At 45.7% G+C, this 19,306-nt stretch overlaps 2 protein-coding genes across 3 annotated transcripts; one reads left to right on the top strand and one right to left on the bottom strand.

Annotated features, from left to right (window-relative positions):
- Positions 1–1,533: 1,533 nt before the first annotated feature.
- Positions 1,534–6,619, bottom strand: thap11 (THAP domain containing 11). Its single transcript, XM_069181208.1, has one exon. The coding sequence runs from the start codon at positions 6,496–6,498 to the stop codon at positions 5,668–5,670; it is 831 nt and encodes a 276-aa protein (XP_069037309.1). The 5' UTR covers positions 6,499–6,619; the 3' UTR covers positions 1,534–5,667.
- cenpt (centromere protein T) lies at positions 6,225–19,232 on the top strand. Of its 2 annotated transcripts, none has more exons than XM_069181203.1 (14): positions 6,225–6,484; positions 8,422–8,533; positions 9,862–9,976; positions 10,720–10,864; positions 11,141–11,234; positions 11,514–11,650; positions 11,996–12,062; positions 12,331–12,479; positions 13,154–14,176; positions 14,663–15,262; positions 16,297–16,396; positions 16,754–16,912; positions 17,897–18,001; positions 18,797–19,232. In XM_069181203.1, exons 2-14 carry the CDS (start codon positions 8,433–8,435, stop codon positions 18,918–18,920), a joined length of 2,919 nt encoding a protein of 972 aa, XP_069037304.1. In that variant the 5' UTR covers positions 6,225–6,484; positions 8,422–8,432; the 3' UTR covers positions 18,921–19,232. The 2 variants fall into 2 exon arrangements, with proteins under 2 accessions (XP_069037304.1, XP_069037303.1); XM_069181202.1 differs by lacking the exon at positions 6,225–6,484 and adding an exon at positions 7,797–8,024.
- Positions 19,233–19,306: the final 74 nt, after the last annotated feature.

Genomic DNA, 19,306 nt, shown 5'->3' with positions numbered 1-19,306 from the left:
CCTACTGGTCTCCGAGCACCACTTACAGCAGCAACATGGTTCTCCCTGATGGTCTCCCATCCCAGTGCTGACCAGAGGTTGCACTGCTGCGGGTCATCCAGCTAGAGCTCCTGGGAAGGCCCGGCAGCCTGCTCAAGATGACCTGCAGCGAGTCGGAAGCCGAGCTTGGGACCGGATTCAGTCCTTTACCTTAACCACTGATCCACACAGTCCCACTGTGCACCGAGTCACCTGTCCCCTGTGGCTCTAAGGATTTCTCTTCAAAACCCCCATGAATTCCCCATATTTGTTCAGCTCTTTCCCTCCCAAAGAGTTTTACATATAGGAGGGGACCTACCTCACCCTTCTTTCCCAGTTATTCTTTGCAACACGACTGAGCACCAGGGATTTACCAGTCATTCATTGTGTCATACTGCAAGGACTACAATCAGAAAAGAACAGGTGCTCACCTGCTTCAAAGGGGTCACCTACTGTGCCTATTGTTAAATACCCCCAATGACATTTAAATAACACCAAAGACACACTGAAATTTTGAAAATTAATATGAAATCTGACTCATTCCTAAGACTGCCAATGTTTAAATTATATAGACACAATGGGCCCTTGTAGAATATTATAGGGTAGAGAGGTTTGAAGCTCAGCGTATGGAAAACCTACCATCATCCCATGTTCACTCCAATCAGAACAGTCAGTTAAAAAACTACCTTAAGGACTTTTTAACTACTGTAGACACTATTTTCTTAAGGCCCTTTACAGTTGATTTCTCAAAACATTCTTCATTAAAGGCACAGTTAACTGTAAAACACGCAGGAGTCAGATTAGGAGTGCCAATTAATAAGGTAATTACATAATTTAACTAGGACAATTTCAACTGGAACAAAAGCAAGAACACACCAGGCCTTCAAAGGAGCCAAGTCTGTGATGCAAGATCTCGGCGTATCCTGCAAACTTTCACATCCAGGTGCCAGTTTAATAACTGCAATCAGCCCCCTTACATAAGATTTTCTTATCAGCTGTACTTGCACAGTTCTTACTTATTAGGTTGGTTCTGACTGCCAAAGGCTTTTTGTGTGTTAAAAAATAGCAATACCTTCTGTAATGGCATATGACTAATATGCAGCCGAGAATTCTGGGAAAGAACTAACAGCAGTCAATTGTACCCCCCAGTGGTCACCCAGCTCTTTTAAGCAAAAAAGAATTACCAGTAAAAAAAAAAAAGTTATCTGTTTCAGCATAGGCAAGCGATTTCCACACATATCTGAGAAGGGCGAAGGAGACCTGAAATCACACTATTTGCATTCAATTTATATTCATTTTCCTTGTCACCATACTAGTTCATTAATAAATGAAATACAGTCTGACAAACTCTGATCCCCTGCATCACTTCCCACAGTTTTAAGCAGGAAATTCCACACAAAGCTCCCGATGTCTCCACATCCCGGTGTTAAAAACAGTCTGCCCCCTGCTGGATGGAGAGAGATTAAAGATGCAGAAAAACTTCCCACTTAGGTGATGGACACATGCAATCACAAATGACCGGGTCAGGAGTTTTTTTATTAATAAAAGAAAGAAAAACAGTTTCGCTGAAAGCAAAAGTGTCCTGTTTACATCTTTGTACATTATGCACCCTTTTCATGTTTGCTGTTTTTTGAATACACTAAAATGTGTAGGATGTTCCGCTGAAGGTTGAGTATTCCCTATGGCGCAGGTTTGATTGAAGAGTCTGACCACTCGGTGCCTTGCTTCAACCCACCATACAGATTCTGTCAAACAATTCCAACCCAACACAGCAATGTCCTCCGAATATCCCGCTGGTATTTTTCCCTTCTTCCAGTAAACCTGTGCGATAGTGTCCCCCTAGACCTCCACAACACACCTGCAAGCTCAAGTGAAATATGCATAGCCATCACTACAAAGTGAATCTCTTTAATCTTGGCTACCAGAACTGTGCAGCTGAACCCAACCCCAGTACAACCAGGCCCTCTCCACTGTCACAGGTGCACGAGACCTGCAATTCACCACGCCGCCAGCAGGGACAGCGATGAACAAGAGCCTTGACAGTGTCGCAGGGCAAACCACTGCACTGAAACCTTAAGGCACTCAATGGTTCTGAAGCCCCTGACCTCTACAGTCTCTCTTTGAATCTGTGAAGAGCCCACTTCCACAACAAACAACGATGACAGAGTGAAGATTCTCCACTGCCTGCACCCCATTCTCATCCTATGGACACTGAAGGTACAGCGTATGAAACCACATTCAGGATTCCTAAGTCCCTATTATACATTATACATGAAGATGTGCGAACAGAATTTACAGGAGGTAACCCCAGATCTTTGAGTATAAAAGCAGTGACAGAATAATGAAATAAACTTCAGAACTGCTTTGTATCTGATTCAACAGTGCATCTGAGGCTGAGCACCAGTTCTCTCACCAGCTTCTTTACCACTAAAGCCAGGAAAGACACCATTTCATACTCTGTGATCCAAACGAATGCAGAACAGACCCTGGTAACACACTGAACGCACAGTACCCTTACTGTTGTCAACAACTAGACATCTAGACAGCCATTTATCTTGTACCTCCAAGAACCCCCCCCCCATCATCCCCAAACACAAATACACTTTCACACAGACATACAAAGATACACCGGCTTTCCACATTCAGGTTTTAAGCTTTTTAAGGCTGACATCAAGACAAACTATGTCAAAACATAAGGTACCCAGTACTGAAAGAAACGTGTATTAATGTGTGGCAATAATTCCTTCCTTACATGTTTTGGATTTACAACGGCACAACCTATCCAGAAGACAAACATTTTGAAACACAAACTCGTACAAAGTAACACTGAATTCATGATGAAACACTGAATAACATTTAAAACACGGTAGCTATATCTTTTTCAAGACGCGAAACGCGTTGCTAGTCAGCGGACGCTCGCCAAAACGAAGGCTGACCAAAAAGCGTGGTCCGTTTTTATTTACACGACGAGGGGTACGTAACTGAGGTACGATGAAGTCCGAGAAGCCCCCCCTGTCACTGGTGCGAAACCGACTGGTCTCTGGCAGCAGGGCAGTGGGGGGAGCAGGCTTTGCTAACTATTTCGGTAAGGCTACAAGCCCCTCACCACTCCAAACCAGCCCAGTACAGCAGCTGCACTGGAGGACGTCAAGCTGTCCGCAGAGAGGAAGACAAACATACAGCCCCACCCCCAGCTGTCTCACAACAAGTGTTGCCATCCAATTCTGTTCAACCCTCACCAGGGGTGGCAAACTCACTTCCCGGAGTTTCATCCACCCGGGCTCTCAGTGGCACAGCTAATTATTTAATTAACAGCGCAGCTGCTAATATTTCTAACCAGGCTTGGAAGTGTTTTAAGGGCAACTGTGCTTTCACCTTAGTGCATCCTACAGGCAATCGGCTGTCGCTTTAAGAACAATCTTTTACATGTCTACTTACAAAATTAGGATAATTGTTTCATTGACTAAACAGGAGACAGTAGCCACCCCCCCAGGACTAGAGATGGGCCACACACAGACCTAAATGCTACCAACTGTGAAAGACAGGAGTGGCTCTTTCACTCCTCTCTCACCCTCTGTACTTACACACCTTGGACCAGGGGCCTGCGCAGATGGACAAGGACCCAGGCTGAAACCCGTCCCTGGTGTTATCACGTCAAGAGCACGTTTTCAAAAAGCAACGCTTGCTCTGCTGCAGGGGTGACAATATAGGTACACACCCCAAATGCCGTTTCCAGTACTTTCGGTTATCCCTATCCAAACCGGGAAGGGATTCTTTCCAATCTGCACCTCCTACCCCATCCCCTCCACAAACAGTGTCTTCGAACAGTACAGATTCATCCGAACTCCTGCCCGGATTCGGCTTGCGAATTGTAGCTCAGTTCGATTTGCAACAATGCAAAGACGCTTCTAATTCTGGAAGCCTATCACAGATCACGACTGTTTTTTTAACACAAATCTCTACAACGCACACACACTCAGGAGGGCAGCGTTACCAAAGTACACAGTGCGTAACATTTTGAGGAAGTGTAAAATAGACACTTTTGTTGACCAAACTCATCTTTCTTGTAGATGACAGCTAAACCTTACAGATTTTATTATTGCCCACCTGCTCCTTTCACTACCAAAGTCCTACAATGGTTCAACACACAAGGGTTTCCCCCCCACAAACTGTGATTACCAAACTACAGGAAAATAAGATCACAGACTATAGCTCCTACTCTTAAAAACAGTTGGATGAGGTTTGTAACTGAGCAACAGAACTATTAGCACTCAAGACAAGAGAGCAGTTCAGGATTTTAGCAGTGGTACTTGACTTTGTTATTACATATACCTACTGTAAATGGGAGAACAATCAGTCCTTGTAATGAAACTAAACTTTACGCATTCAAAAATGAACCGAGCTTACTTTTTGTTAGCAGTTATTTTATCAGGGGTAGCCGGGCCCCTGGTTCTGCAGAGCCACAGTGCAACAGGGTTTATGGGTCACCCTTCAACCTGTGGTTCCTAAATGTTTGGAACAATTTTGTTCTGACCATTTAAGCGGGGGGTCTGTCAGATGAAGTAGGTCACAGGTCATTTGAAATTAAAAATATCTTGTAACTCTCAAGGATCAAGGCTGTCCAGTCCTGATTTAAATGAACTGATGGATTGACTACATTGATCAGAACAACTCACGTCTAGTATTTACACATTGGTGATTAAAGGATGACCTCAAACACTTGCTGGATTGTGGATCTTCACCACCCATGCGTATACAACGTTTTTTGGGGGACATTAAAATCGTGCCGTTTGAAAGACACGGGGGGGATTAATTTACCTTTGTATAAAAAGTGAAAACATTCTCACCAAAAGCCGCATTTAGACCACATCTTATCAGTCACGCATTAGTGCAATTGCGAAGGCTACTAAACCACTTCTTGAGAAAGGAATAAAACTTTGAAATGTATATGATGGCTACACAACTAGCCTCTCGACATGAGTACCACCCATCACCACTCAAACTATTAGGCCAATCCGTGGTCTAAGAACGACTGGACTCGGCTACACGCTAGGCACATCATTTAATTAATGCTCCACGTCTTGTGAAAGACAGCAAAATGTTAACAGACAAAAAAAAACACAGAACGAGTCGATATTTCGGCGCAAGCACGGCTCCCTCCTGTGTGATTATGCGTGCTTTACCGCACCCCCGAATCTCTCTGCGTGTCTCCCAGTTCGCTTATCTGCCTTGAGAAAACTCGTAAGCTTTTCAGTTCGCGTCTTATTAAAGAGCCTCTTGTTTCTCCGGATTACGATGAGATAAAGCGTCTAACCTAGAAGCGTGTAAACGAAGCGATCGGCTGTTTCGATGGAGTCAGGTGATCTGCTGCGCTCATGCTTACTACTGTCCTTCAAACGCGTTACACCTATTTAACATTAGCAAAGAACTTTTTTAAAAAGAAAAAAAATGTAAAGTATTTTTCAGCTATGAAAATTTTTTTGTACAAAAAGGTTCACTCAACTTTTTTTTTTTTTCATTTTTGGGGGATCCCTTATAAAAGAAGGTATGTTTTTTTGTTTTCCCATAAAAGTTTGTGTTCCGTTTGTTATTTCAACGCGTGTTCGTCGTTTTGGTTTCTTTCTCTCCTTCAGTCTCGATGCAGGCGTTTTACATGCCGTGTTTCTTTCGTATCACCGCCATGGAGAGCATCCTGTCCCTGTCTCTCACTTCTTCCCGGAGTTTCGCCTCGGTGATTTTCAGCTGTCGGATCGTGGACTTCATCTCCTTCATTTTGACCTCCATCAGCGCTATGATGTCCCTCTGCTCGTTCAGTTTCTTCAGCAGCTCCGCGGACGTGGTGCCGGACGACAGCGAGTACGAGTGGTCGGTCGCCCCGAGGGTGGCGAGCTCTCCCTTGGACAGCTGGTGGGCGGCTGGAGCGGCGGCAGGCAGCGGGTGGTCGCAGCCCGTCTGGGCTAAGGAGCTGGCCGCGACCACGGCGACGCACGACCCGTCGGCTTGCACGGTCAGGTCAATGGGCTTCACCTCCAGCGACAGCGGCTCCCGCCGCCCCGCCTCGCCGGCGCTCTCGGCGCTGCAGCTGCTGACTTCCTCGGAGGCGAAGGCGCCCAGGGCGCAGGACGCGGAGGTCGCATCGACGTTGGCAGCGACCGCGGCGACGACAGCGGGGTACGCGGCGGCGGACACCTTCTTGTTCCTGCCTCTCCGGGTCTTCCTCTCGTTGACGCCCCGCAGCGGGAACAGGGTCGGCACCCGAATGCTGTAGGTCTTCCTGCCGCCGGGGAAGTGGATGCTGCACACCCGGTGGCCGGTGGTGGGCTGGAAGGTGCTGAAGCAGCCGCTCACCCCGGCCCGGGAGATGTTCTTCAGCCAAATCTCTCTCTGCACGGGATCCTTGGGGAAGGTGTAGAATCTCAGCTCCCGATCCCGGTGCGAGTTGTTGTAGCAGCCGGGGACGCAGCAGGTGAATCCAGGCATGCTTATTTGGAAGCCTAGCCAATATTTGTGTAATCCTCCCAAAGTTTTTTCTCGGATTTTAGTTTTGTTTTGCTCCTCCGCGCGCTGTTATCGAGCCCAGCAGCTCCAGAGCGGAACTACAGATCCCACAATGCTAACTACTTCCTGTTTTGCTGCCGAGAGCACTTGGCGATTGAAAGAAGTGGTTTTTTTTTTTTTGGAGTGGGGGCGGACGCTTTTTGGGGTTTTTTTCGTCGTTATTGAAAAAACATAAATTCACCGTTCGTTAAAAGAAGCTCTGTTTTAAGTAATGATAACATAAACTAATGCGAAGCTCTCGAGAAAACGCGTGCGCTCTCTCGTTTATTCCCTTCAAAATGCACTTGACAGGTTGAAAGGACAAAGCAATTAAAGATGTAAAAAAAATTGTTTAAAAATGGACGAAGAGCTATAAAGTTGTCAAGCTGTCATTATATTGAAGTGAAATTACAGGCAGGGGTATCCAACCGAATTAACCTAATCACGCTTGACAGGCCGCCTGTTGCAGTAAAAGTCTCAGGATGAAATCAGGTTTTCTCGATGTTGAAAGTCAGCAGCCAGGATCGTGGAAACACCATTGAAAATACTGAAGTATTTTGAGATAAATCAATGAAATCGAACACTTTTAACTGCGTTGTTAAAAAGCGAGGTGGTGGAACATTCTGTTTCGCCGAAACTTTCTCACTGAAAAATACTTGTTTATGGAGCTAATAAGCATTTATAACAATTGATCAGGTAACAATATTATGCGGTTTGATAAAAAAGACGAGCTTTTATGGTTATTAAAATGCTAAAGACAGCCTTCTCTCCTACGAGGGGAACGTGAAATCTGTTCCTAGATTTGTATCATAGTAAGAATTCCAGCTGGTGCAGTTTAACTGTCGCTGTAAATGGTCTAATTAAGCACAGAACATTTTTATTACACTACTCTTGTCATACACTAGAATGAAGTTTTTTTAAACTGTTTACACGGATCCCCTAATAAGTTAAAAGAAGGAAAACAGAAACAATTCAACTTCACGGACTGAATTTTGAACCTAAAAATCGTTAGTCCCCCAGAATATCATGAAATGACAAAGACCAATGGATATATAGTTTACATTTTTTATTAATTCTGGTTTGAACTGTAAAATGAAAAACATTCCTGAATGTTTATGAGGAATTGCTGATAGGCATGATACATCATGATGATACATCATGCAGAATCTATCTCGGCATTGCTGCCCAAAACTACAATTCCCACCATGCTTTTCATCGAGCGTGGGGCGATGGCTAACTTCCGCTGGCGAGCTATCGCGGGGGTAGATTTGAATAAACCGGCGGGAGTACAAATGCGAGCTGCAACAGAATTCAAAATAAACTTTTAGCTGACGAACGAATTAATGCACATATATAATAGGCGTAATATATTTCAAATTGTAACGAATGTAAAGATATATCAAATGGTTGACGCGCACCGTAAAATCTGCTGTTTTTAAATCGGGAGCTGCGCAGTATTTAAAAATAAGGTGAGTATTTTACAGTATTTTGAATACAGTATCCTGTGCTCATTTCAAACGATTAGTTTTATGTCATCCATTAAATAGTTTTTTATAAGAAATCATGAATATCTACTTACAAATCTTCCGGCTTTGTGCATGAAGAAATGTATGAATATTTAAACGTACCGGACGTTGTATAGCTCTATTATTGTGCCATATTGCTTTAGATGCCAATAAAAAAAACGAATAGAAGGTTATTGTTAACTTACAGTGTGTAATATTTTGTATTATCGTTGTAGTACAACACGTTCTTGCTTTTTTTCCCACTAAGCGACTTGCTTGCTTTTGTCTGCTCGAGTTTTTCTTCCTTGCTGTCCGTCTGGTGTTGTTTCTGAAGGTATCTGTGCGTTTTTGCTTCCCTCAGGCAGGCTCGCCATGGATACCCCGGAGGCTGACCTCACCACTCGGACGCTGCTGAAGAAGGTCCTGCGCACAGAGCCCACCCGGTCTCCTGTCCTCTCCCAGGCCACAAGCAGGTAATAATAATAATAATTGCTTACGCTTCTATAGCGCTTTTCTGGACACTCCACTCAAAGCACTTTACAGGTAATGGGGACCCCTCCACCACCACCAGTGTGCAGCCCCACCTGGGTGATGTGATGGCAGCCACAGTGCACCAATTTGCTCACCACACATCAGCTATCAATGGGGAGGAGAGCAGAGTGATGAAGCCAGCTCAGAGATGGGGATTATTGGGAGGCTGTGATTAAGGCCAGGGAGAAATTTGGCCAGGACGCTTATCCAGGTATTGACCAGGCTCACACCTGCTGACCTTCAGTGGGTTACCAGTTGTGAGTTGCAGGGTGATCTGGCCGCTGGTAAACGTGAAATACAGATTCAGCGCCGCCACCATGAGCATATGATGTCAGGTCAGTTTTATTTTTTTTTAAACAAAGTTCCCAGCTCAGTACTCTTTAGATGAGGTGGCCAGTGGTACCGGTTTGCTGTGACTTGAGGATCTGTCCTCTGTGCTGTTCCATCCATCCATTTCCTAACCTCTCCTACCAGTTCAGGGTCACAGGGGAGCTGGAGCCGATCCTGGCCAGCAGCGGGCACAAGGCGGGGTACAGCCTGGAGAGGACGCCCGTCCGTTGCAGGGCACGCACAGACACCAAATCAGGCACACTCGCGCTAGGTCCGGTTTTCCCAGAAGCCAATTAACCTACCAGTCTGTCTCTGGACTGTGGGAGGAAACAGGAGCATGCAAACTACACACAGACAGCACCCCAGGAACTGAACCCAGGGCCCCAGTGCTGTGAGGCAGAAACACTAACCACTGCACCACTGTTGCCTCTGTACGGTTCCCAAGACAGGAAAGTAGTGTTTTAAACCTGCAGCGATGTCTCCCTCATTAATTGAGCCTCAGCATTTATTGCATGAGATAATAATAATAATAATAATAATAATAATAATTGCTTACACTTATATAGCTCTTTTCTGGAAACTCCACTCAAAGCGCTTTACAGGTAATGGGGACTCCCCTCCACCACCACCAATGTGCAGCCCCACCTTGATGATGCGACAGCAGCCATAGTGCGCCAGAACGCTCACCACACATCAGCTATCAGTGGGGAGGAGAGCAGAGTAATGTAGCCAATTCATAGAGGGGGATTATTAGGAGGCCATGATTGATAAGGGCCTATTGGAAATTTGGCCAGGACACCGGGGTGGCCATAATCCACCCAGGGGAAGCCCAGCAGTGCAGGGGAATGCTTCCCCAGGGCCCTGCAGTGTCCTTCTCCAGTCAAACGCCCAGAGTGGTCAAGCGCTTTTTAAAGGGTTGTCTTTTCTATCCTGTTTTCAGTGCCGATCCCCTGTCCTTCGGGACCAGGAGGAGTGCCAGACTGCGGAAGAGCGACGCTGGTGGCTCCACCCCACGCTTGGCTCTGCGAAACAAGCTCAGGAGAAGCCTCCACGAGGTGACGGTTAAAACTGTGCAGCACTGTTCAGAACGAGAAGGTTTGCTGTCCAGCGGGTGTTTCATAGTGAATCAAAATTGTGTTCACACCGGTCCTGGTCCTTGATTTAACCAGATGAGGCATTTACAGTGTTCTCAGAAGAGGAGGTGTTTACAGGAAGAGGAGAGCGATCCTACTCGGCAGGGCAATCAGAGCACTGTACCTTGCTCAGGGGTGCCGCAGTAGTCTTGTATTAGGGATACACACCCAAACCTCCCTGTTTTGGAGTCCAGCATGACTTGAGGCCATCACTAGGCCATCAGTGTGGTGTAGTGGTCAAGATTCTGGGCTCTAAGCAGGAAGGTTGTGGGTTTAAATCCCACGTGAGACGCTGCTGTTGGGGGGATTCTGCTTTAGAGGGGTTCTGTCATAATTCCCATGGATGGTTTCTTCACACACTGGCTCCTCAGCCAAGCACATATTCACCCAAATCGTTCCAGTAACATAGCCAGCTGTATTAATGGTGCTTATGTAAGTCACTTTGGATAACAGTGTCAGGCAAATAATTGAGTAGCTGTAGTAGACTTCATAGGTGTCTAACCTATTTATTTGAAGTAATACAATTTAAATTGACTAATTTATTACAGGTGTGAATATTCAGATATTAGTAGCCGAAGTGATAGCTTAATCATTGCAACCTCAAAATCCCATCCACAGTGTTTTACACTAGTTGTTGTCAAATTAATTCCTTTCTGTTTTTCCAGAATGTTACTAAAGGATCTACCCAGTCCCACAGAAAGAGACCGCCGGCTGTGCACACCCATGAGCTCAGCCCTGTGATGCTGCCAGGCCATGACTCTCTGGGTGATATAACACCCAGAGTTTTGCTCAGGAAGATCATTCAAACTGGTACATCCCGTCACCCACACCAGAGCTACCCACCTGCTTCCAAAGAGAAGAAATAAGCTGCACACTGAATACCAGTTAAACCTCCGTTTATGGCAAATTCTCCAGTGGCGGTGTTTTCAGTATATTTTCTGATAAAATAAACTATGTGTTTTGCAGGGCAGTTGTAATATTTGTAGTTTCATATCAAAGCTTTGCAATATTACATGTGAATTGGGCTTGATCTCTTGCGCTGTGGGAGCAATAAAGAAGGAAACCTCTTGCGTTTCTCTGCTGCAGAGCCGGAGGTGTCTTTGCTGGTTCCTGACAGACCTGTGAGAGGTGACCATGAGCCCCAGGCCAGCGAGGAGAGCCTGGGCAGCAACAGGCCCAGGTACGGCAGTGGCATTGTTCCGCATCAGTCAGCAGGAGGGTTTAAAACTATGAACGTAAGGATCCGAGAGTGGCTACTAATCCGAGGAGACCTTTGGGTTGCTAAAGGAAACCAGGGTATCCTCTGTAACAGCTCGTTCCATAGTCCCGCGGCTTATTTGGACCTCCCAAAATGTGCACTTGCTTTCTTCTGAGCGTTTCGTTTTTGCCGTTTTCGTTTTCTCCAGATCCATGTCGGATTTTCTGTTTCTGAGTAATACCCCCCTTTTCCTTTCCACAGCACTGGCACGTCAAACCTGAGCCTGCCAGACTTCGCTACCGTTAACCTCACGGCAGACGTCAAGGGGATCAGTAGGAACAGGCCGAAGAGGAAAGTCAGCGTCTCTGCGTTTGAGAGGAATATGGACCATGCCGAAGGTGGGCATGGTGGGAAACGAGCAAATGGGGGTAATGTCATGGGGGGAGTATATAGTAAAGATTAGAAGAAATGGTAGAAATGCAAATTGATGTTTGTTTGAAGCTGTTTTTGCTTTTGTGCCTTGTATGTTCTAAAGAAATGCCTGTTAATTTGATTGAAAGGTTCAGATTTTCCGCTCACTGCTGAAAAGTGCTCCTTGGTGTTGTAAATTAGACACATTGTAAGTGCCAGAAGAACATGCAAACATGAAAATCTTTTATGCAGTCACTAAAGCAGCTATGTTGCATAGGACCAATAGGCAAACAATAATCTGATTTTTTTCCTTTGTCTATTTTGTCTTCTAGATAATGTCGAAGCTCAGCATTCCAATACAACAGAAGACCTCTCATTGCTGTCTGCAGGTCCCACAAGGTAGTGTGTCAGAGATCTGCTCTGAACTCTAACAGAGCACTACGAGCTGTGTGATTTAGAGTGCTGTCCTGTCATCAAGTTTCTCTGATTACAGCACACTGTCTTTCCTGCCAGCTCACTTTTATGGTAAAGCCAGCATGTGACTGGAGCTTGCACCTCCTTGGTGTTATAGTATTTCCGACAGTGGGCAGTAAACTAAGAACACTTTTCTTTTCGAATCCACACCGGTGGGCTCAGCTCCTCATCATGTCGCGTGGCCTCTCCGCAGTTCCTTCAATCTGTCCCTGAAGACGCCTCACGTGGAGCTGCTCACAGGCAGGCAGGGGATGCAGAGGAAGGCCGTGAAGCGGAAGGCCATCAGCGTGGAGGCCTTTGAGGAAGGGGCTCGGAATTACCTGGAAAAGAAACGCGGAGCAGGTGAGGGGTTTGCTTTTCTCCGGTCTTAACCTCCCCCTCTCCACTTCGCCCCGTCCTGTGTTTCTGTTAGAACGAAAGACCCTGTTCTTCAAACGTGTTACTCTGAGCATGGAGTCTGTGCACCTGTTCGGCGTGTCTTAATGGAATTGCCCTACAGGAACTGCAAGGGTCTGCTCTAACAGATTTAAAATACCGCTGTGTTAAAAGACAGCCCCCCTAGAACCGCAATTCCCAATCCTTTATGATGCAGCCCAAGATGTGGGGTGGGGTTGAGAAGCCATTTTCAGACAAACAGACAGAAGCAGAATATAGGAACTGTGCTTTTAAAGATTGAGGTGAACTTTCAGATGTGGTTTTAACTTGATTGACATGGTTTTGGCATAGTTCAAGTAGGGAGCTGCGTCTTAATGCGTAGGCTGCAAAGGAACAAGTGAAGAAGAAGAAGAAGAGCCACAGCCGAAACGTGTTTCTTCTCTTTTCAGCATGGAATAAACCTTTACTTGCTCCATGGTTTTGGCATGATTGCTTCAGGTTTGATTAACAGACCTTCTAGGGCACATTAGTTCTTTTTCTGTTATTAACTCTGCATGTTTTTTTACAATGGGGAAACAAACATTTTGAAACCCCTGTGCTCCTTCCCAGCCCTCTAAGTCTTTTCCACGTCTCTCCCGCAGATACTGGGAAGGGCTCCGACAGTCTATGTAAGGCGCTGAGTGAGACGGGCGCGCTGGAGAAATTCACGCTGGGACTTAGCGCGTCGACGATGCCAGACATCACGGAAATCATGATGAATAACACAGAGCTGTACGCGCAGCCCAAGTCCTTGAGGGGCGGCCCCCCCGACTCCGCCTCCCTCCTGTCAGAGCACAGAAATGACGCCAGTCTCGCGCAAGGTCAGCAGCCAGCGGAACTCGAAAGGCATGGAGAGCAGAGTTTGGAAGAGGTCCAGGCAGGGGAAGGAGCAGAAGATGAGGAAGAGGAGGAAGCTGGAGCTGAGAAGACAGGTGTGAAGACCCCAAAGAGCAGACTGCATGAGGACGAGGAGATGGAGGAAGAGGAGGAAGCTGGAGCTGAGAAGACAGGTGTGAAGACCCCAAAGAGCAGACTGCATGAGGACGAGGAGGAAGTCGAATCAGAGAAGACAAGTGTGAAGACCCCAAAGAGCAGACTGCATGAGGACGAGGAGATGGAGGAGGAGGAGGCAGAAGCAGGAAAGACGGGTGTCAAAACCCCAGAGAGCAGACTACGTGAGGAAGAGGAGACGGCGCAGGAGGAGGAACTGGAAGATGGAGGCGAGATTGAAGACGAACATTCAGATGCTGCGCGATCAGAGGCAGAGCAGGCAGCCGAAGGCCCTGACAGCGAGGCGGAGGGGGGACTGGGTGAGCTGGAAGGCGAGAGCGAAGGCTGGTCAGAAACGGAGGAAAGAGAGAGGGCGAAGGAGGGAGAAGACGATGAAAACGAAGCCGACATGCCAGAGGAGGTGGAGGAGGAAGTAGGTTGGGTGGGGAGTGAGAGCGTGAGTGTAAGGGAGGAGGAGGAGGAAGAGGAGGAGGAGGAGCCACAGCAGCAGACCGAACACGCTGCCCGGAGAGCCACTCGCTCGCAGGCTGGGATCAAGGAGAACGTCTCTGAATCGCTCCATGAAGCAAAGGGCTACAGGAGTGTCGCTGAGGTGCAAGAGCCTGCTGACACAGGTAAGATATGATTCCTACACTGGAATTTCACCGCTGCCTTATTGCCGTAGGAATCCTGGATTTGTTCCTAGCCCTTGGTGCTCCCATATGTACATGTTCTCCCAGTGCACAGTGTTTTTGCTGACGGCTTCTCCCAAACCTGCGTGTTATGTTAAATTGGTTATTTCAGATGATCTCTTGGGTTTATTCCTCCTTGAGGGATGCTGCTGGACTCCCTACCTTCTTCTCCTACTGTTCATAGAGTGCCTCCATTTCCGGTCTCCCTTACACCTGTAAAGTGTTAATGAAATATTGACTTTATTATGAACCCAGCCTGGGTGAACTTCACAAAAAAGGGACTTCCTATCTTTCTATTACTTAAGATTGTATGTATCTCACTCCTTTCTCTTGAGTGAGGGAGAGACCAAAGGTTGTGTTTTACAGCAGTAATCAGAGACTTACTGGACATGTCATTTTTCAGACGCTTATTTGTTTTGTTCATTGCAGAAACCGAGAGTCCTGCAGTTCTGTCTGGCACACTTTCCAGACGCAGAGCATCCAGTCTCGGACAGAAGTCAAAGACCAGGCCAAGTGAGCCTGCTACAGGTTCAGACTCTCCTCTCGGATCTCTAGGAGGATCACCTAAGGCCTTGTCTTCTCCCCCAAGACAGCAGAGAAGGACTCTGGTAGGGGTGGATGAGTCTCGGGGTGCAGTAACGAGGAGTGAGGCTGCGGCAGACTCATCCTCTCCTCTTAGCTCTGCTGGTGGAGCTTCCTGGAGTAAGGGGCTGTCTTCTCCCCTGACAAAGCAAAGCAGTCTAAGCCTGGATGCTGATGTCCCCAACAGTGAAGGAACAGACATGCTGAGGGACCAAGAGCCAAAACATTTGAGCAGCCACCATACAGGAGAGGCCTGGGACAAGGATGATTCTGCCTGTGCCCCAGAGCTGGAGGACTCTGGCCCTCAAAGGGCACCTTTACCAAGCACCTCAGCAGCAGGTGTCTCAAATCATTTAAGGAGGAATGAGGAAGAGCAGGACCTCAGTACACAGTGGACAGAAGTCACAGAGAACAGTATAGATGATGCTGGATCATCTCGAAGTGAAGGTAATTGTAGAGAAAACGGTGGGCGAGGCGAGTTTGTTAGCGAAGTGAGGAGGGGGATCACCTTTATTTTAATCCAAAGCAATAAAGGATGCAGAAATGAACTTCTTACTTTGGGACACTGAGAAAATAAGAACAATGCTCAGTCTGACAAAGACATGCCATACAGGAGCATTTATTGGTTACTGATCGACACGTGCATGTATTTGAGACGGTTTTGAAACGAGTGATTAATGTTAGTACATGCCAAACAATGGTGGCTGTTCACAGAGAGTACTAATGAAAGACGGGCTTTATTATGAACCAAGCCCAGCCTGGTGAGCTGAAGGGCCCTTTGCTCACATGTGTATGCAAAGGTTAAGCTCTGCTGTCAGCCCCAAGTTCCCGTGTTTCTTTTTATGAAGCATCTTTCCAAAAGTATTTTTTGATACCTATTTTTCATTAATAGTAGAAACTGAAGTATTTTTGTCAATAAAACCTAAACAAGAATTTAATTTCTGTATCTGCAGAGGGTATAAAATGTCAAATAAATTATCAATACTCCAAATGAATGGTATGGATATAACTTAATTTATAAGTAGTAATTTCATTTATATATAGAGGATATAAGTAGTGTTTTGTTCTCTTACAGTATCTGAAAATCAGTTTTTTCATTCACAGCTGAGGAATGTGGCAATAGTGTGGTGGACTATATAGGTATACAATACTTCTAAAACAAGCTGTTGTATTTCCAAGGAGAACTTTGAAACTTCTTACAAACCAGTACAGAACAGTTGTTAAAAATATTAGCAGTTCAGATTCAGTCCTGGGCACACATTATTACAGACCTGAGTGTCGCTGTAATTGGTGTTAAAATAAGGATTGGTCAGCTGCTGAGATGCTGCAGTTGTGTTAGAAGGTGTTGCTTAACCGTCCTCAAGGTGACCCTGGGACTACCTGCACCTGTACCTGAGAAAATGCTTTTTCAGCACCAACATGTCTTCAGCTAGACCTGTTTTTTTTTCTGATTTTGCGTTGTCTCCTTTTTGTGCACGTAGAATTGACACTGAAAACTCCGGCTTTTCTTCGTGACAAAAAACCTGCGATAACACCAAGTGCCCTCCCAACACCGACCTTTCTCCAAGAAAAAAAACAGAGGTGAGTGACTGCTCTCCAGTCAGAATGAGAAACCGTACTTAATACTTAAATAACAGCTGTAGGACAAGAAGGCAGATGATGCATATAGAAGTTTTGAAAATCTGATCTCTGGATTCTCATTAGAATCTGACAAAGGATCAAATCATTTTACTGCTTTTTCTAGTCTTTCAATCCCGTTTTCTTTCTGAACCATTTCATCCACCACGGTATCGACATTTTGCATTGGATGGGGTCTGTGTAAGGCTCTAAGTTCTTTTACACGCCTTAGCCTTATACAGGAACACATGCTGGTAACCTTGGCTTAGTCGAGGATAAAATGTGGCTTTTAAATCCTTTGCACCAACTCTATCTTTCCAGGAAGGTCCCTCCTCCTGCCCAGCTGAAGCCCCCGAGGAAGCCCAGAGCTGCGAAACAGAAAGAGGATCCTAGCCTGCCTAAGGCATACGTCATGTCAGTCTTCTCCCACTTCGCCAAGACCAAGGTGTCCCGCGATGTCTACCCCGTTCTCCAGGAGATGTAAGAGCGGCCATATACTGTACCTCCATTTCTTTATAGTGGTAGGATCTATAATACATTCACTGCCACCTCTGAAGTTTTAGTTATTTGATGGCTGAATATTTATGTGTATCCTGTGGATTTAAGGTATTGGGGAAAACCACTATTTATGGTTAAATATATCCCCACCTTATTTGGAACTGCTTCTTGTTTTAGTAGTCGGCTCTCTTGTAGCAACAGCTCTTCCTGATGGAACGCAGAGCGATCCAGCAGTATCGCACTGTAAGCTCCTTGGTGCCGTAGAGGAGAGTTATGTGCAGACTGGAGTAGTGTCTCGTCTCTCACTGTCATTGCTGTAAGATGTCAAGTGGAATTGCTGGATGCAGGAAAGCCGGGACGGTCCTGGCTGGCGAATCCCAGCCCTGTTCCAGCCAGTACACTGCTGTATCTGTGCACTGCAGCCTGGGCACGCCCAGTGACAGTGGGCTGGTGTTGTGACCCCGACTCAAACTGAGCTCAACTTATGTAAGGAAAGTGAACACCTACCCTGGTCAAGCCAGTCAGGAGCCCCAAAAGCATAGTTAAAGTAAATATATTCCTGGGTAGAGAACAGAGCTCGAAGTAGGTTGGGAATTTTGCATAGATAAGATCACTTTATTGGCTATATACAATTTCTTGTATTAGGAATTTGTCTTTTACGCATACCCCAACTTGCTCTCCATGAGACACACAGACAGGGAAAGTAGCTTGGGGTCAGAGCGCAGGGTCAGCCATTTATACGGCACCCCTGGAGAAGTTGGGGTTAAGGGCCTTGCTCAGGGGCCCAATGGAGTAGGATTCCTCAGCCAGCCGCAGAATACAAACCGGCAACCTTCCAGCCACAGGCGCAGGTCCTGAGCCACAGAGCCACCACACTGCCCCTTACACTAGTAATGTGTCTCACATGTGGTTTAGGGAAAAGACTGGATTGACTGAAAACCAGTGAGTCAATGTTTTTGTCTGCAGTTTGGATAAGTACTTTGAGCGTCTGGTGGATGACCTGGAAGCATATGCAAATCATGCCAAGAGGAAGACTATTGAAAAGCAGGATGTAGAGCTTCTTCTTAGGAGGTATGTTCACAATTCTGTACAAGTAAATACAGATATAGTCTGTTAGAGCTGTTTTCAGGTTCCTGTCCTGTATAGATGGTGGCTTCCCTGAATTACTATATTACTTACAAGGTTGCAAAAAGACCACCTTGAAGTCGGATCTCCAGTTGTTGCCTGAAAAGGGGATAATGGACCAGGAGGTGGCACGCTTCTGTTTCAGTAATGTAAAACCAGATTCTCAAATGTGACCACTAAACAAGGTTCTAAACACTGTATTGATTGTTCTGTGGGCATTGGAGATCCCTTGACATTCTTGCCAAGTGTAGAAATGCTAACCCCTAGTATCCTAGCTAAATTTCAGTTCAGGCTGACTCATTTTGGCTGCCTGAATTGCCAACTCGGTCTGACTAATGAAATAATGTTTCACTTCTGTTTTATCTGATGTGTACTGAGCTGCTAGCACAGAATGGCTACTGAGCACTACTTGGCGGGGGGGTGAAGCAAGTATCCTCTTATATGTGAGCTTCTTGGGGGGAAAATTGTCCTGAAAAGCACTTTTTAAATACAACTTATTTGAATAAAAAAAAAATGGTGATAATTTTGCCATACATTTAGTGATAGAGAAAGAGCAACTGGTGTTTGTGAATATAACTTCTTTTGAAGTAAGTACAATCTGGAAGTGATGGACACAAGAGCCCAACTATGCATCTTAAAACCATTGTCCTCTTTGAAATATGTGAGTTAATCAAATGTTATTAAAAGGAACTGATCTATATTCAGCACAAGCCCAGTTTCTCACCCTTTTCTCTCATGCAGGCAAGGGCTTGTGCCAGACGGTGTGCCTGTGAATGTGCTAATTGAACGTTACCTTCCCATGGAGTACCGGAAGCTGCTGATCCCCGTGGCTACAAGTGGGAATAAGGTTTTTCCAAAGCAGTAAAGGTTTTCTCACCACGTCTTTCTTAATGTGTGTTTTATCACAGGGCACTAGAACATGCTCATTTCTTTCACTGTAACTCTAAACATTACCATGCTATGCTGGTATTAAAACTGCTCATCATAAAAAGCAGCAGAAGACAAAAGTAGTAACCATTTATTTTTTGGTGTAGTGCTTCCAGATCCCCTAATTAATGCAGATTTTACTGTAACAGCTTTGAGAATTTATGCAACATTTCCTCTTTTATTGTGCTGTTTTTAAGTGTTTGTGAAGTTTCTCCTTTTCCTGTACAAATAAAGGTTTGTTCAAATTAAATTAATATATTCTTTAAACTGAATGTCTGCTAAATACATATTAGAGGTCTTATACAAGCAGTTTCTGCAGATAAA

This window comes from Lepisosteus oculatus, chromosome 20 (assembly GCF_040954835.1).
Source record: "Lepisosteus oculatus isolate fLepOcu1 chromosome 20, fLepOcu1.hap2, whole genome shotgun sequence".
NCBI lineage: Eukaryota > Metazoa > Chordata > Actinopteri > Semionotiformes > Lepisosteidae > Lepisosteus > Lepisosteus oculatus.
This window is presented reverse-complemented; position numbering and strand designations above follow the sequence as displayed.